Source organism: Squalius cephalus, assembly GCF_949319135.1.
Source record: "Squalius cephalus genome assembly, chromosome: 2".
Lineage (NCBI taxonomy): Eukaryota > Metazoa > Chordata > Actinopteri > Cypriniformes > Leuciscidae > Squalius > Squalius cephalus.
The window spans coordinates 1532681-1548562 of NC_137123.1; the positions used below are offsets into that span (position 1 = coordinate 1532681).

Sequence of the window (15882 nt, forward strand, 5' to 3'; positions counted from 1 at the left end):
ATTCTGTTAATAAACGCAAGTTTATTATTGCTCACTATAGCGCCAAAAGTGTCAAAAATAAAGCCTCACATTGATAAAGCCTCACAAATAACATGCAAGTATTGAGGTCCCAGACAGCAGTCATTTAGTAATAGCCTATATTCTTTTCTTTTCTTTTTTTACACACCAGTGTGAATATTTTTGTTATTGTTTCAAATAGGGCCAATTTATAGGCTACTCCTAGGCTTACGTTTTTAAATTACAAAGGGCCTACTGATGTTTTTGTTATTGTATTTTCAATATTATAGGCTATTATTTGTGCATAAACATATCTGGTTATAGTAAACACCGTTTGTTTGAAAACAACATATTTTGTCATCCTTGCTGCAAGCTTACAAGAGCGATAATATCATTAAATGTGAAGGGGGGCCCTAAAATATTTTCTTGGGAAAAAGGGGGTCTCAGACAAAAAAAGGTTGGGAACCACTGATCTAAAAGACACCCGGGAGAAAGTTACATGAACAGCAATAAACTCCAGAAAGATAAAGTCATATTATGCGAAACCATAGACCTTTCTCTACAGATAATGTATAACAATAGTAACATTGACGCATCTTGGAGAGAGTTTCATCATGTTGACTGCCGTAACCGAACGCGCCGCGCTGTTTGAGTGCTGGATGGAGAATGACTGACAGCCGCAGCGGAGGGAAGCACTTACTTGAGTTTAACGACTTAAGTATTAATCATTAAATCACTTTATCACATTAAACTATGGAGTGGCTTTAGAACACTTATAATATAGTGCACGAAAAGTTGACCGTTCTTTATAATGTTTTTTGTGGCTTTTGTGAGGCTTAACAATAACACAGAATAGTATACGCACAATATCAGATTTGGATCTCATCTGACCGATTCCCGATCCGGCAAAGAATGGCAGTATCAGAGCCAACACTGAGTATTGGATCGGCGCATCTCTATTCGAAACTGCATTTTGAAGTATTTAATTTTATTTGTGTACACTCACAATAAACCAGAACACTGTGGCTTTGTAAAATAAATAAACAAACAGGATGTGTTTTCCGGTTTCCTTCCTGTCAACTAGTTTGTGGAGCGCTTCACAAAAATAAACCAAACTCAGCAGAATACTGTCACACAGCTTTCTCTTTTCTTTTGTTAATCTGTTAATTATTTAAGTCAAATATATTTAGCATATTTATTCCTTTTATACAGCCCTATAGACTATGACTTTATGAAAACAAATTTTTATTTTATTTTAAATGTAACTCCATTCTCCTTAACTCATCCTGGCGACCCAGGGTTTGGAAACCTGTGCTCTAGGGAACTGAGTTTGGCTCTCCTAGTATAAGTGAACCTCAGGGAATATAATAAACAATGTAAAAACTCCATGTCATGACCCCTGTAAAGATGTAAGATGTGTTATTTAAAGGATTCTTTAGCTATTAATGATTAAACACTCACAGAGCTTTTCTGCAGTTGACCACAGCTGGTATCAGTCTTCTTCTCCTCTTAGCTGATGTGTTGTATTTCATGGTGTTCAGCTCATCCAGCGCCTCCTCTGAGATCTGAAGCATGTAGGAGATTGTTGAGCATTGACCAGGAGAGAGGTCCTCCTCTGAGTGTTTGTCTGATTTCACAAACTCCTGAATCTCTCTGGACAGAGTCTGATCTTTCACTTCCAGCAGACAGAGGAACAGATTGATGGATTGATCAGCTGAGAGAGCATCATCATCATCATCATCAAAAGGATCATCATCATCTTTGATCATGTCTTTAATGTACTGTGTGGTTCTCCTGATGCTCTCTGAGCTGCTCTCTGTGTGTGTCAGTAGATCCTGTAAGAGTCTCTGATTGGACTCCAGTGAGACGCCCAGCAGGAACCGCAGGAACAGATCCAGCCGTCCATTCTTACTCCAGCGGGCTTTATTTACTGCTGATGCTAGTAGATCATACAGAGAGTCTTCATCAGATCCATTTTCAGAGTCAGAATCACTTTCTTCATCAGGCCTGAATTCACACAGAAGCTTCAGTGGTTCCTTGTTCTTCATTAAATAGCAGTAAAACACATAGAAAGCAGCGAGAAACTCCTGAACGCTCAGATGAATGAAGCTGTAGACTTTCCTCTGATGAATCACAGATTCCTGCTTAAAGATCTCAGTGCAAATCCCAGAATGCACTGAGGCGTCAGTGACGTCTATGCCGCTCTCAATCAGGTCCTCTTCATAGAACATCACATTGCCCTTCATCAGCTGATGGAAAGCCACTCCAGCAAGTTTCACAATCACTTCTCTGTTGGACTGCAGGAGTTCCTCTGGATCTCTCTCTTCATACTTCTGATTCCTCATGTTGATCTGAATCAGCAGGAAGTGGATGTACATTTCAGTCAGAGTTTGAGGGATTTCTGCACTCAGATCTTCTTCCAGGAGCTTCTGAAGCACAGTGGAGGAGATCCAGCAGAAGACGGGTATGTGGCACATGATGTGGAGGCTTCTTGCTCTTCTGATGTGTGAGATGATTCTGCTGGCTTGATGCTCGTCACTGATTCTCTTCCTGAAATATTCCTCCTTCTGAGGCTCATTGAATCCCTGAATCTCTGTCAGACGGTGGATGTATTTGGAGGGGATCTGATTGGCTGCTGCTGGTCTGGAGGTGATCCAGATGAGAGCCGAGGGAAGCAGATCTCCTTTCATGAGCTTTGACATCAACACACCCACTGATGAAGTCTCAGTCACATCAGAAACTTCCTGAGCGTCTGAAAACATCAGTGTGATTCTGCTTTCATCCAGACCATCAAAGATGAACACAACTTTACACTTCTCATAAATCTTTGAGTCCAGATCTTGAAGTTCAGGGTGAAAGTCCAGCAGAAGTCTGTGAAGACTGTACTGATGATCTCGGATCAAGTTCAGCTCTCGAAATGGAAGCACAAACATGAAATCTACATCCCGATTGTCTTTTCCCTCGGCCCAGTCCAGAATGAACTTCTGCACAGAGACGGTTTTCCCGATTCCAGCGATGCCTTTAGTGAGAACAGTCTTGATCTGCTCTTTCTCCTGGCGTCCTGGTTCAGGAGAGGCTTTAAAGATGTCATTGCAGTAGATTGGAGTGTCTTGTGAGTGTTGTGTTCTGGCTGTTTTCTCCATCTGTAAAACCTCATGTTCTTCATTCACTCCTTCTCTCTCTCCCTCTATGATGTAGAGCTGTGTGTAGATCCTGTTCAGGAGGGTTTCATTCCCTTGGAGTTTCAGTCCCTCAAATAATCTCTCATACTTGTTCTTCATGCTGGTTTTGTGTCTGTGTTTGACTCTCTGTAGTTCATCATTCACTGGCTGAGGAGAATCCTGCTCTCCAGTCTGATCATCTCTGAATGGGGACAAAATACACACATAAAACATGTTTGTGAATAAAACATGCAAGGAACAGCAACACATTAATGAACATGGTCAGTTTAACAGATTCTCCTTATAAACAACACTCAGGGTTTCTCCTGGCTCAAAACGAGGAGGTAAAATCCTGATCATGTATTTTAATAGTAAGATAATTAAATTAGTATTTTCCGTAGACCATCATATAGCCGACTGTGTTTCCCACAGTATTTTAGTGAGTGGACCTCGGTACCTCTAGGGGGGTCAGGGGTCATGCCCCCCCGGAAGAACATTTTGTACATTTTAAAGATAAATTCATTAATCTGGTGCACTTTGAGTCACACAAATCCGCTGTTAAAATTAAATAATCCGCCCGCCAACCGCCCATAATATGATATTCTCTGATTTAGAAATCTGCATCTGATCATCACATTACAGTTATTCAGATTCTCAGTGTTGAGCATGATGATATGGACACATAGCACACTGAAGTAGGCTGATTTAAAATTAACATTTATTTAAAATAAATTTTGGCAAAATTACATTTCCTTAATAACCTAAACAGAGGCTTTACTCCCTTCAAATTTAAATTGTCAATGTTTCATTAAATCACTGTTGGAAAACACTCTTATGAGAATACATTTTTTTACCTTTATAAAGGGCATTTTTTCCTAATTTTATTAAAGGAGTCATGACCTTGTGTTACCTTGGATACCCAACGCTCTATTATAGTCTTTCAGGCACTTCTAAAAAAAAAAAAAAGTGGCAAAAAAATAAACACAGAGCTCCTCAGACCCTTATTTCTAAAGGTATTATTGTCTCACGAGATCTGATGCGATGTTTTGGCTGTCGTGGACGGTCATTATAATAATGCAAATGAGGGGCGCATTGATTGGTTGCCGCATAAATTCTAGGTCAATATTTCAACAAACTGATTTTGAAACACTATTTTCTCCAGTCACGCCATATTCAGCAGGAGTTATGGTTTAGAAGAACAGATTTAAGCTTCAATTATAAAGTTACACAGCTATATAGAGGACAAACATGTCAGAGTCAAAACACTGTAATGAAACACTGAAGATTGGGAGCACAGACTTAAGTTTGGCATCATTTTAAAGAAGACCCTTGGCAGATTATTGCTGAAGTAAAAAGAAAATAAGTAAATCCAAAAAAAAAGAAGTTATATACAGTAGGTTTAAGTTTATGAAAATTATTTATGAACTTTATTTTATATAAAATATATATTTTATGAAATAAGTTGAACTCTAAAGCCCTATTCGGACGGAAACAATGTTTGAGTTACAATTCTTATCAACCTAAGTCTGTGATTTCATGTACGGATTCGTACTAATATCTCCGTGTTTATTACCGAGGTAGGAGTGTCTGTGTTTTACATGTGGGCATTGCAGAAGATCACGTGTTCAGAATGCGTGGATTGCGTATGGTCATATGACTGATCTATACCAAAGTCCTTTTAGGCAAGTCGTGCCACTCGGCCGCCATCTTGGCAACGCCTCCGGGCAGCTATTTCGGACTAACAAGACCAGGCTCCTATCTAAATGAATGGGCAGAGAGTCAGAACTGCACTTTGCACTGGTCACCGGGACATAAAAACTGCGTATAGAAACAGCAGTAAAATATGATAAAAATCGCTGGAAAAGTTTGATGACTTTGCCCCAAAATAAGGTTTAAAACACCTTTTTCCCCACAGGTTATACTTTTACTACGCATGCGCAAGGGTTCACGTTCACGACACCAACTTAATTTACGTCTCTATCCAGAATGCCGGTGTTGTGCCAGCACTTAAACAATTATATGTGGGCAATTCCAGCGTTATGGACGTGACATTTGCAGTCAAAACTTGAAATATAAATTCTCAGAAAATGCATTTAATACCAATATATTGTAAACGTCTGTTTATATATCCATACTCCCTTAATAAAGGAGTCCAGACATTAGAAAAATATCAGTCTACGCATGCGTTTTATATTTAATATGAGGGAAATACACATGCGTTACGGACGTGACAAAAAAAATCTCTAACATTTTGTTGCCAAAATATTTTTTAGTAATTCTGTGAATTACACTGCGCAAACCAAAAGTAATAGTACCCACCGAATGAAGAAGGGTTGGCTCTCCACAGAACATAAAATATTCATTTTATGTTATTTTTCGTTTTCGCATTTATGAGGAAAAAACAATGTTACGGACGTGACAGTTCTCCGTTACGGACGTGACCGCTCTGAAAGCGGCACTAAAATACTGCTTTAAAACGTTCACAGAGACCTCAAACAGGCATTTAAAACACCAAATATTAAGGATTGGCATTATAAGCAAAAATAATATTCGATATTTGTTCGAAAATCGTACCTCTCCCCCAACATGCTCACCGGTAAGACGGCGTTCACTCAAATCCCGCTCCAACATTACATTTGAGTAGGCATTTAGTTTCATATTAATGTTTAAATAAAATAATTGTATTTTTTATTTCATATGTTGATTATATGAAAGGATAACAGCATGAGTAAGATTAGGGGTGGGCGATATAGCCTCAAAATTATATCACGATATTTCAAGAATATTTGCGATAATGATATTTATGACGATATAAAAAAATTTAGACAATTTTTTTTATTACATTTATCTCACCTAAATGTTTGCTCACTCATTGTGTTTTTACAATTGGGTAATTTTGTATTTCAGAGTTTACACAACACAAGGAAGCTTGATTTCAATCTTTGAATTAAATTGAAAAAAGTAGCAAAACATATATACAAAATAATAAAGATACAAATAAAGAGAAACGTTTTTGGGTAGGTCTAACACTATTCAGAAATACTACATAAACTGAATAAGGTAATCAAATGTAAAATAACACTAGTCCTGACTAAATTAAATTAAAGGCTATTAATTCTGATTCCTTACAATGAAAGCTATCTTTTGTTGTTTTGACGACAACATTAATGACAGACACATACAGTATGGCTGCTGTCACTTTTAGAGCTAGTGCCCGGATCCATTACTGTTATACTGTCTGTCACACTGTCACGCACGTTTTATGGTTATTTCAGACATAACCGACTGTTTACGAATATACTAACCATGACCGGAATTTTTACACAAGTTTGCGTGTTTTTTCCCCCGTTAAAGCAATATAATCCGCGAAATAGAACTTTTGTTACTCGCGAGCTGTTTGTGAGGCGGCTTTACTGTATGCACGCAGAGTAAACATCTCTCAGAGAGCGCGCGAGAGTACTGAATAGTTTAAAATCGCAAATGTTTAAACTGATAAGACTTAAAAAGAAGTGAAAATGATAAACTTTAGTTACGATGCAAGTGACAAAAGACAATTCCGTCATGTCCTGACTGCTAAACACAAGAGTGTGGTATCGACGCTTGACTTGTGCAACCCATTTTGAAAGCGAGAGAGAGAAGACGCGGCACCGCTGAACACTCACGCGGTTGGTAAAATCAATATTTGCGGGGGAATTTCCCGCATTATAAGTGGTAGACCTGCGGGAATTATTAAAATACTATTGAAGTAGCTCCTTTTTAGGTACTAAATCGTCATTGGAGGCTGACTTGCTGCTCTCGCGCTCAGACAGGTGTTGTTATTGTGCGTGCTAAGGAACGTAATGCGCCATACGTCATTGCGTCGCTATATCAGTGATATCGCGATATGACACTTTTTTATCATGTAAAAATTTATACCGGTATTATCGTGGACGGTATGATATGGCACACCCCCAGTGGCGGATCTACGGGGTGGCAAAGGGTGGCAGCTGCCACCCCTGGGATACAGTCTTGCCACCCCCGTTGCCACCCCATTTATAAATCAGATAATATTTTTTAAGGATATTTTATGTTCATAGCCTACACGTTGAAGGCCAAGGAGAACCGCAACAAACTCCTCTCAAACAGAAATAGCCGATTTAGAATCCCCTCCCCCTCACAATGGTTTCACCCATCACTAGCATGGCAGCGACCCCCGCGAAAATGAAATTTCACCAGTGGCAGCAGGGCACAGGGCAGGCAGCACAGTGCATCTGTCTGCAGTACGCAGTGTCTTGCAACCCGACTGGAGAGACTGAGCTGCCCCAGAGCCTCTGAAGGTGAAGTGAGTTTCCCCAGGTGTAGTTTAAACACACGTTTAACTTAAAGTTACATTTGTAATGAATGTATTGTATGCTAAAGACGATTCAGCATCAGCAAAAACAGCGAGTCTATTACGTTAGCCAAAATCAGCGGTCAAACACTCCCTCGTGATTTGTAAGAGCACTCTTCCCTTTGATTGGCCTAATTTTTATTTTAGTAAAGACAAGAACAGCTTGATAAAAAATATAAAATATTGTATCCATAACGTTTACTGATGGTCGCCGTTACGTTACAACACACAATACAGTGCCAGTTAGGAGATCGATCATTTGATTAGCTAAGCAGTCCTATTAAATCCAATTTCTCTCAGATATCACAGCAATGAAACTAGGCTACAACTGGGGAAATAACAAATACAATAGGATTAAGTATGGGCGTTAATAGTTGGGAGAAAATATGATGCGTAATAATAAATAGATCTGCATTTGGTCTTAAAGAGGCAGCAGTCTAATAATCCTGCTGACGATTGCTCCATTAATGTGAACCAAACAACAAAAGGCAAAGAGAAAATCAGTCACAGCTCTTGAATGATATAAGCTTTAATCTATCTATGATAAACTATGCAGTGTTATTTTAAATCTGACTTTATTAGATGTCTTTTTAGCCCATATTACTCCTGAACAGTAATTGTCAGTAGACATTACTGAAATTAAAGCACTGGGTATATAATTTGTATATTTGTTTAATTGTATACTTTTTTTGTTTGACCATGTGTTTGTAATTTGTTTTTTGGTGTCCTATGTCTTCTGTATATAAAACACAAAAGCCTGCACCCTTCTGCATAACATACATGTTCTATTTGTTTTGTTAAAGCATTGCTTTTTCTTTTGCTATAGACCCCTTCACGGTCGACGTCACAGGAAAATTCTAAGTTCGCAGTGCGCATGTCGGGGTCAGAAAGTTCATTCCATCCCATTGAATTGTGTGTTAACCAGAGAATTTCTCGTCAAGAAAAAATGCCTTATTGTTGCGTCGTGGACTGTGAAAATCACACCAGTTGTGGAGTCAAGTTTTTCCGGATTCCTGCAGGATCTCATCCGTAAAAAAAAAATAAAAAAATAGACGACATCTGTTCAGATCTATTTTTTTACAGTCTATGGTCAGATACTGCTGCTATCTGTTAAGTAGCATGACACAGGTCACAATTAATGCCAGATATCGAACTTCACCTAACTATTAAACCAGTCTACAGTTTACAGAAAACATTTGTTTACTTACCAGGGCTTAACTATACCGTTGTTGTCACAATAACTGTCAATAACACAATAACACTAAACACGAGCATCTTTGATCGTAGCATTGTCCCTGTCTGCCCGTTTATTATATAAAAAAAAATACACATACTTAACAGTGTTAAATTTGAAAAAGTACTGTTCGACAGAACTGCTTGGTTTGTTACCACAGTTATCTGCGTGCTTCCTCGGCGATGAAGTTCCACATGTGCGGCTATCCAACACGAAAATGCATGCAGCAAATAAGCCGATCACAATATTTTCTTCAGATAACTCCAAATTTCTCCCACACACTGGACTTGATTTTTGATGACTGTCGACAACTTTACAATCTCCACTAGCTATTCTTCAACTCCTCAGCATCCATCTCAACGACTGCAAGCAGGTCGCGCGCGCGTGGTTATGAGGAATTTTTAAAAGTGAAAGATCCTGGGAGGGCGTGGCGCGTGGGCAAATAAACTGATGTGGATTTTAAATTATTTTATCAACTTGAAATACAGGCAATCAGGCATATTTTTGTAGACGTGTTCCTAAAAATCGGAATATATTTTTACGTTTGCATGTGATTGTTTTAAACCCGTGTTTAGACCCGTGTTTCCCCCGTGTCCGACCCGACACAGTTGGATATTTTTCACCCGTTTGAGCAAAATTTGCGGGTCACCCGTCCGAACCTGTACAGGACTCTAATCAGGCAGACAATCGCCATTAGCTAAAACAAGTTTATTATGGTTCTGTTCCCGTTCCTGTGATGGCAAAGACAGTGCATATATATGCCGGTCTATTAGCCGCACCATTTTTCTGACCCCATGCTGCGCGCGCACCCAACCTAGGCGTTCGATGTTTACAAACATTGAAGGGGTCTATAGATATTTATTTTACATTTCAAAATATAAAACAATATTAATTGTGTTCTAAATTTTATTTTTTTTCCTTTTTTTTAATATAACAAAAAGAACCGATAAGAATACCGTTAAAGTACCGGATCGATAAGGAGTATTGGTAAGAGTAATACCGAATGATACCCATCCCTATTGGAAGCAACAAATTAAAAGTTATGGCCAATTTAACTGTGATTAAATTCAGTGTATATACGTCTGCCATATTTTGCCACCCCTCAAAAATTCCTGCCCCCCTCTCGCCACCCCATAAATATTTTTCTAGATCCGCCCCTGCACACCCCTAAGTAAGATCATAAGATGCGCAATATATCGGATACAGTATATCAGCGGGCAGACATGATTTTGACCAATTCTTTAGTTTTTTTTTGTAGAAAGCTTTTCTTTAATGTGAATTTCGTTTTGTATAAATTGTATCTTAATTTTAATCAATGTTTCATCAACAAATTGCCTGGATTTTTTTTAAATAAGTAGCAAATAGGCTATAGCAGACAATTTAATCAGGACACGGAGGCGTATAATGTAGGCTACTTGCCTCACATACCTGAGAAATATATCTATAGAACGTCTGAAATGTCTAATTTTAAACTACTTTTAAGTCGTGAGTCAAAATGATTGCAATATCACTATTATTTTGTCAGCTTGATCGCGGGATTATGATGAATATTCATGTTTTAACCAAGAGGGAAAAACGCGACATCCCAAAGTGTCCTATGGCTATAAGACACATGCTCTTCTTTAAGTTGTACTGTATCATATACTACCTTCTGATATTCATATTTCGTCCTGTAACTGGCAGAGGAAGAGAAGATCCGTTCATGTGCGCTTTATCCGCCGCGCACTGAGGCGCTATATACAGAAATATACCACGCCGTATTAAAGAGGTCTCTATTGTTTACATTTTGTTATAAAATAGACTGAATTTGAAAGTTGAGACATTTTTTCATATTAAAACTAACAAAGCACAAATATTATTGCGATTATTGGATATGCACTGAATATATGGTAAGCCTGAAACCGATCACAAGTGCATATGATTTGATGTGAAGCGTCCGTAACGGTCACGTCCGTAACGCATTATTATGGTTGTTCAGAGCAAAGTAGTGGAATGAAATGTCGATCCTAGTAAGCATAAACATAGTTTAGCTTTGCATATAAAGTTTCAAGTTATTTGCATTTATAATTGTTATATTATATAAACTTAATCTTTAAAACGTTACGGACGTGACAGAGCACTGAAGCGTCCAGACCTCTTTATTAAAGCCCTTATAAATTCAACAGGCAGTGCTGTTATGACCAAATTAGTATATTTATTTCTCAGGCATGCCTCCATCTTTCAGCAAAATGCTTTATGTTTAAATTAAGTTTTTAAAAGGGGGGTCTTTGATACCTCTTTTGAAAGCATGAAATATGGCTGGTTGAAATGAAAATTTTAGCATTGTTGCTCACCTCATATGTGGTGGAAAAAAAAGGCAATTTTCTTAAAATTTCTGATACAGCACATTAATACAGTATATTACAGACCTAAATGGACAACTTAAAAGGGGTTTTGATCTTTAGGTAAAAACTTTATTTTTTCATGGTAAGGATGACTTTTGCGTGGAATTGCCCATGTATTTAAATGTCTGAATCCTAAAATAAACATTATGTGGTTAAAAACACTGAACAGTTGTGATATAGCCTATGACAAGTGCTGAGCGCGTCCGTTTTGGCTCAGCGCCAGTCATAGCCATAGGTCACAGCGCAAAAGCACAGGTTGAATATGGCAGTTATGTCACGTCACTGTACATTCGCTCCTTAGTGGTCAGCTGCTGACTGTTAAAAGCAGATGATTGGCTTTCCAGCGGGAGGGGCGGGACATGTGCATACAGCTGCCATCTTTGCCATTATGGGTTTTCCTTATATAGTTGTATTGAGGATTGAGGAAGTGGCATGTCTCTTATATAAATTGTCTCTGTCTATACATATATAAAAAAAAATATATACATACAAACCAAAAAAACTATACATTTATCATCATGATTTTATAGTAATAAAATAATATTACTATAATAAACCCACTGGAATAAAGAGTTTTAACTTATATAATTTACACGTTAAGTAATTAAGTGCAGAAATGAAAGTTATCTTGCCTGAAACTGATATTACACTAGCCAGTTTTAACAGTTTACGTGATTTGGCTCTTCTTGTTGATTTCATTTTTGTATTTCTTCGCAGTGTACCGAACACATCTACATCCATTATCAGTGCGCAAACAGCAGAAGCGTGAATACCGGCGCGATAGCGAGAGATTGTACGGTAGTTCACGTAGACCAAAACACACAAGAAAAGGCATTTTGGGCAATCACAGACATTCGCATTCGGACGGGATTAGACTTCTCTGAGGACCGCCGAGTTTGACAAAAAACAGGAGGTAATTTGCTCTGGAATTTTTACAGAGGTCGTGTGAGAAAAAGACAGACATGGCAGATTCGGACAGGATTAAAATCTCAAAGTACGTCTGTGAAACAGAGATTTCTCTAACGTCCCCCTGTGAAACTAGTCCCGTCTGAATAGGGCTTAAGACAGCTAGAAAATCAAAGCCGTACATCTAAATATTCCATATCTGAGGATGATATCAGGGGTGTCGAAATTAATCGCTTCTACGAGGCAGACGAGGACGATTCGGTGTCGGTTCAGTAATAGACCATAACCCATTATAATGTACTGACGCTGTTCTGACGTCATGTGTGGCGTACGTGCTTTGTGGCGGTATCATCCAACGGCAGAGGGAGGAGAGACGCGAGTGAGAGAAAACTAAAAATCCTCCAGCTACTTTAAAGCCGACATCTGGGCACATCTGGGCTTTGATGAACACCTGGAGCACGACCTGCAGAAGACACACGCTGAGGACATTTCCCAATCTTTTTATCTCTCGGATATTCCCTTTGTTAAGGAGCCGCTGAGGGGACCTTTGCAACAAAAAACAATATAACAATATATACAGACTTTTGCGTGCTCACGCGTTACAGTTTCTAGTTTGCGTTATAGTGTCATTACTACAGATGTGGGAAAGGGATGAGATGAGAGTGAATGGATACAGCTGATGCATAAAAGCCTCTAGAAGACGAGCCTGCAGCCTTCAGCCGAAAGAGGGAAGGAGACCAGAGTCTGATGGACATCAGTGGAGATGGAGAAGAGGCTTCACTGAGGAAATAACTCATTTAATGAAGCGACTGCCTGTCCACTAATCTTCAACACAACTGCCGCTGAACAATACTTTAGTTGGGAATGATAGGCTATGCAGATTTACTATGATAAAAGGTTATTTTATGAGAGAAAGCACAGAAGGGAATGTCGCCTCAGGTATAGGATCCATTTGAGACATTACCATAGTATTTAATAGTAATATTGAGTGATATTGTTTATGGTCTAAAGAAAGTATAAAATACAGATGTTTTCTTTCTTTGACTTTCAGGTTTTACCAGTTATGATAAGACTTGAATTGTAACTGATGTATATGCATATGACGCTGATATTATGCATTTTAATGAATAAAGACATTATGAATTTAATTATAAATATTTGTATGTTGTTTAATTTAAAAAAACATCAAGTGTTGTGTCCACTGCTGTGTGCTTAATGATGATGATATAGCACTGTGTCATGAATGATGGTATAAAAATATTTTGAATGAATTAAATATGTATTAAATTACAATTAAGTTGTTAGTGTAATCTTAAGTGTAGTTGTTTGCAGCCTGCAATGACTAGTGCTTTACAGCTAATAGAGATATTCATGCTTTTCTCCCTACAGTAAAGCACAGTCCACAAACACTGCAGTCCTGCTGTACCTTTACAATATAACACCAACTTTATTCACAACACGCTAATATTCCACAAGAGACTATAATAAGACACATCTCTGGAGGAATGCTCCAGGCACACTCTCATCTCATCCCTATTCCCACATCTGTAGTAATGACACTATAACGCAAACCGGAAAATGTAACGCGTGCGCGCGCGGAAGTCTGCATTTATATATATTAGCAAAGGTCCCCTCAGGGGCTCCGCACTTTGTCGATAACAAAACAGCGGAAAATGTGAGTGTAAACTCTGCTTATAACGTCGCTTTAAGGACTGTTTCAGTTTTCAATAAATCAAGACAGACTGATATAAAAAATAACCCGTTAACGTTATATTTACTTTAAACTTTTCACTTTCGATATCCAGTCCTTTCTTTACCCCCGTTTTTGTTCTTTTCAGTTCAATAGAAATGTCTTATATGGTCTTATAAACACAGATATGATAACATGACACGATATTAAATAAAGACTGGCTGACCTTACCGTGACATATGATCGTTTGTGAGGGTTTTTAACGCTCCGCGTCTTCTCGGCTCTACCGGAAGAGCTTGAACTAGCAGAACGTCATCAGGCGCTCGAGCGCGGGACAGCCGCTGAAGGACCTCTGGTGTGTCACTCTATTCAGTGCCTGATCAGAAAACATGCGCGTTCAACATGTTCTGTCGCCTTAAAGGAACACTCCGACTTTTTGGGACTTTAGCTTATTCACAGTATCCCCCAGAGTTGGATAAGTCCATACATACCTTTTTCATTTCTGTGCGTTCTGTAAGTGTTATTTGACGCACCCACCGCTAGCCTAGCTTAGCACAAAGACTGGATGTAAATGGATAATGGTAGCATACTAATCCCAATAAGTGACAAAATAATGCAAACATTTTCCTATTTACATGTTGGGATCTGTATAGTCACAGCGTGTACAAATAACAAGGCTATATGAGACAGAGACCATTTTTAATCGTATAAATACTGGGAACTATATTCTCACTAGGCGTAGGAGCACAGCTAACGTTACTTGGGCGGAGTGATTAGCGCAGCACACGAGACGCCCTGTGGTGAGGAGCAGAGAGTTCGCTCAGAGTTGGAGTAATAGAGTCAGCAATTACTAGATAGTAAATTAATAGTTTACAATCATGGGTGTTCGCTGTATTGTAAAGAGCTGTGACAATAAACAGGGGAGACCAGGTATTACTATGATGTTTCATAGAATTCCAACCAAAAACGCTGACCTGATGAATCAATGGCTACTTGTTCTGGGTATAGATCCAAACACACATGTAAACAGAAGTATTTCGTTTGCTCTGAACATTTTACTATAGACGACTATTTTGAAAAAATGCAAGTTGCCACACGGACCATGAAACGTGTGCTAAAGGATACAGCCATCCCATCGATAATAAAGACAGGACAAATTGGATCACCTGTTGCTGCGGTAAGTGTTCCGTTATGTTTTGAGATGACATTAGCCATACTGTATCAGTGCCATGCTAATGTACCGTATTTTCCGCACCAGATCTTAGGCTTGAAAAGGTTGGAGACCACTGCATAACGCAAACCCAGTCAAACGTTTGACTGCAGTATCTTCTATTCTATGCGCCTTATAATCCGGTGCGCCCTATATATGAAAACAGTTCTAAAATAGGCCATTCATTGAAGGTGCGCCTTATAATCCGGTGCGCCCTATATATGAAAACAGTTCTAAAATAGGCCATTCATTGAAGGTGCGCCTTATAATCCGGTGCGCGGCAAAATCGACGTCATTCTAACAGCGCGCGCGCCTCCGCATCCGAAGATGCACGACTTTGAGCCGAATCTGCCCGAGCAGACGGATATTAGTACATCGCATCACACCGGCACCCAGTTTGCGCGTCTAAATCAGTTGTATGGTCTGGTGTTCAGTCTAAAACAAAACATTTGCGTCAAGTATAAATGCCTCGCCTGTTTGGGGAGGTGCGCGCGCAGTCAGCGGAGGCTCGCGCTCCGGTGCCAGGCGAAAGTATAAACAATTCAGCGGTTGTTTTACAGACATTAATATAAGGCGCCAGATCTATTGAACTATGAATGATCATTATAACAAAATCACTTATTTGGTGGACAGCTGACCATTAGGTTCACTCGGCATGGGGCGTTTCTTCCAGTTGATCTTGTCACAATGGGGAAAAAAACGACAATTGCCGGGTGTATTAGGGCAGAGAAATCTTCCGTGGTAGTGACGCAAATATTTTGATTGTCATCACTCATCAAGCCTTGACATTGATGGCAATACCCGGTCCCATTCATTACAACAAAGATTGTTCGTTCTGATTCTCCCTTCGACATCAATCTGTTCGGCATCTTGTCTTACAGCTTCCAAAGTTTGTAACTCCTCGTCTGTGTATTCTGGCTCAAAACTATAT

General features: G+C 39.0%; 1 protein-coding gene across 1 annotated transcript in view; it reads right to left on the reverse strand.

Annotated features, from left to right (window-relative positions):
• LOC307154377 (protein NLRC3-like) overlaps positions 1-15882 on the reverse strand; it is a 46726-nt gene that overhangs the window by 22239 nt on the left and 8605 nt on the right. Inside the window, exons 2-3 of the mRNA XM_079864270.1 lie at positions 13973-14117; positions 1459-3360 (exon numbers count right to left, since the gene is read on the reverse strand). Coding sequence (XP_079720396.1) covers positions 1459-3360; positions 13973-13980 — 1910 coding nt within the window. The 5' untranslated portion in view covers positions 13981-14117. The remainder of the gene's footprint in view (positions 1-1458; positions 3361-13972; positions 14118-15882) is intronic.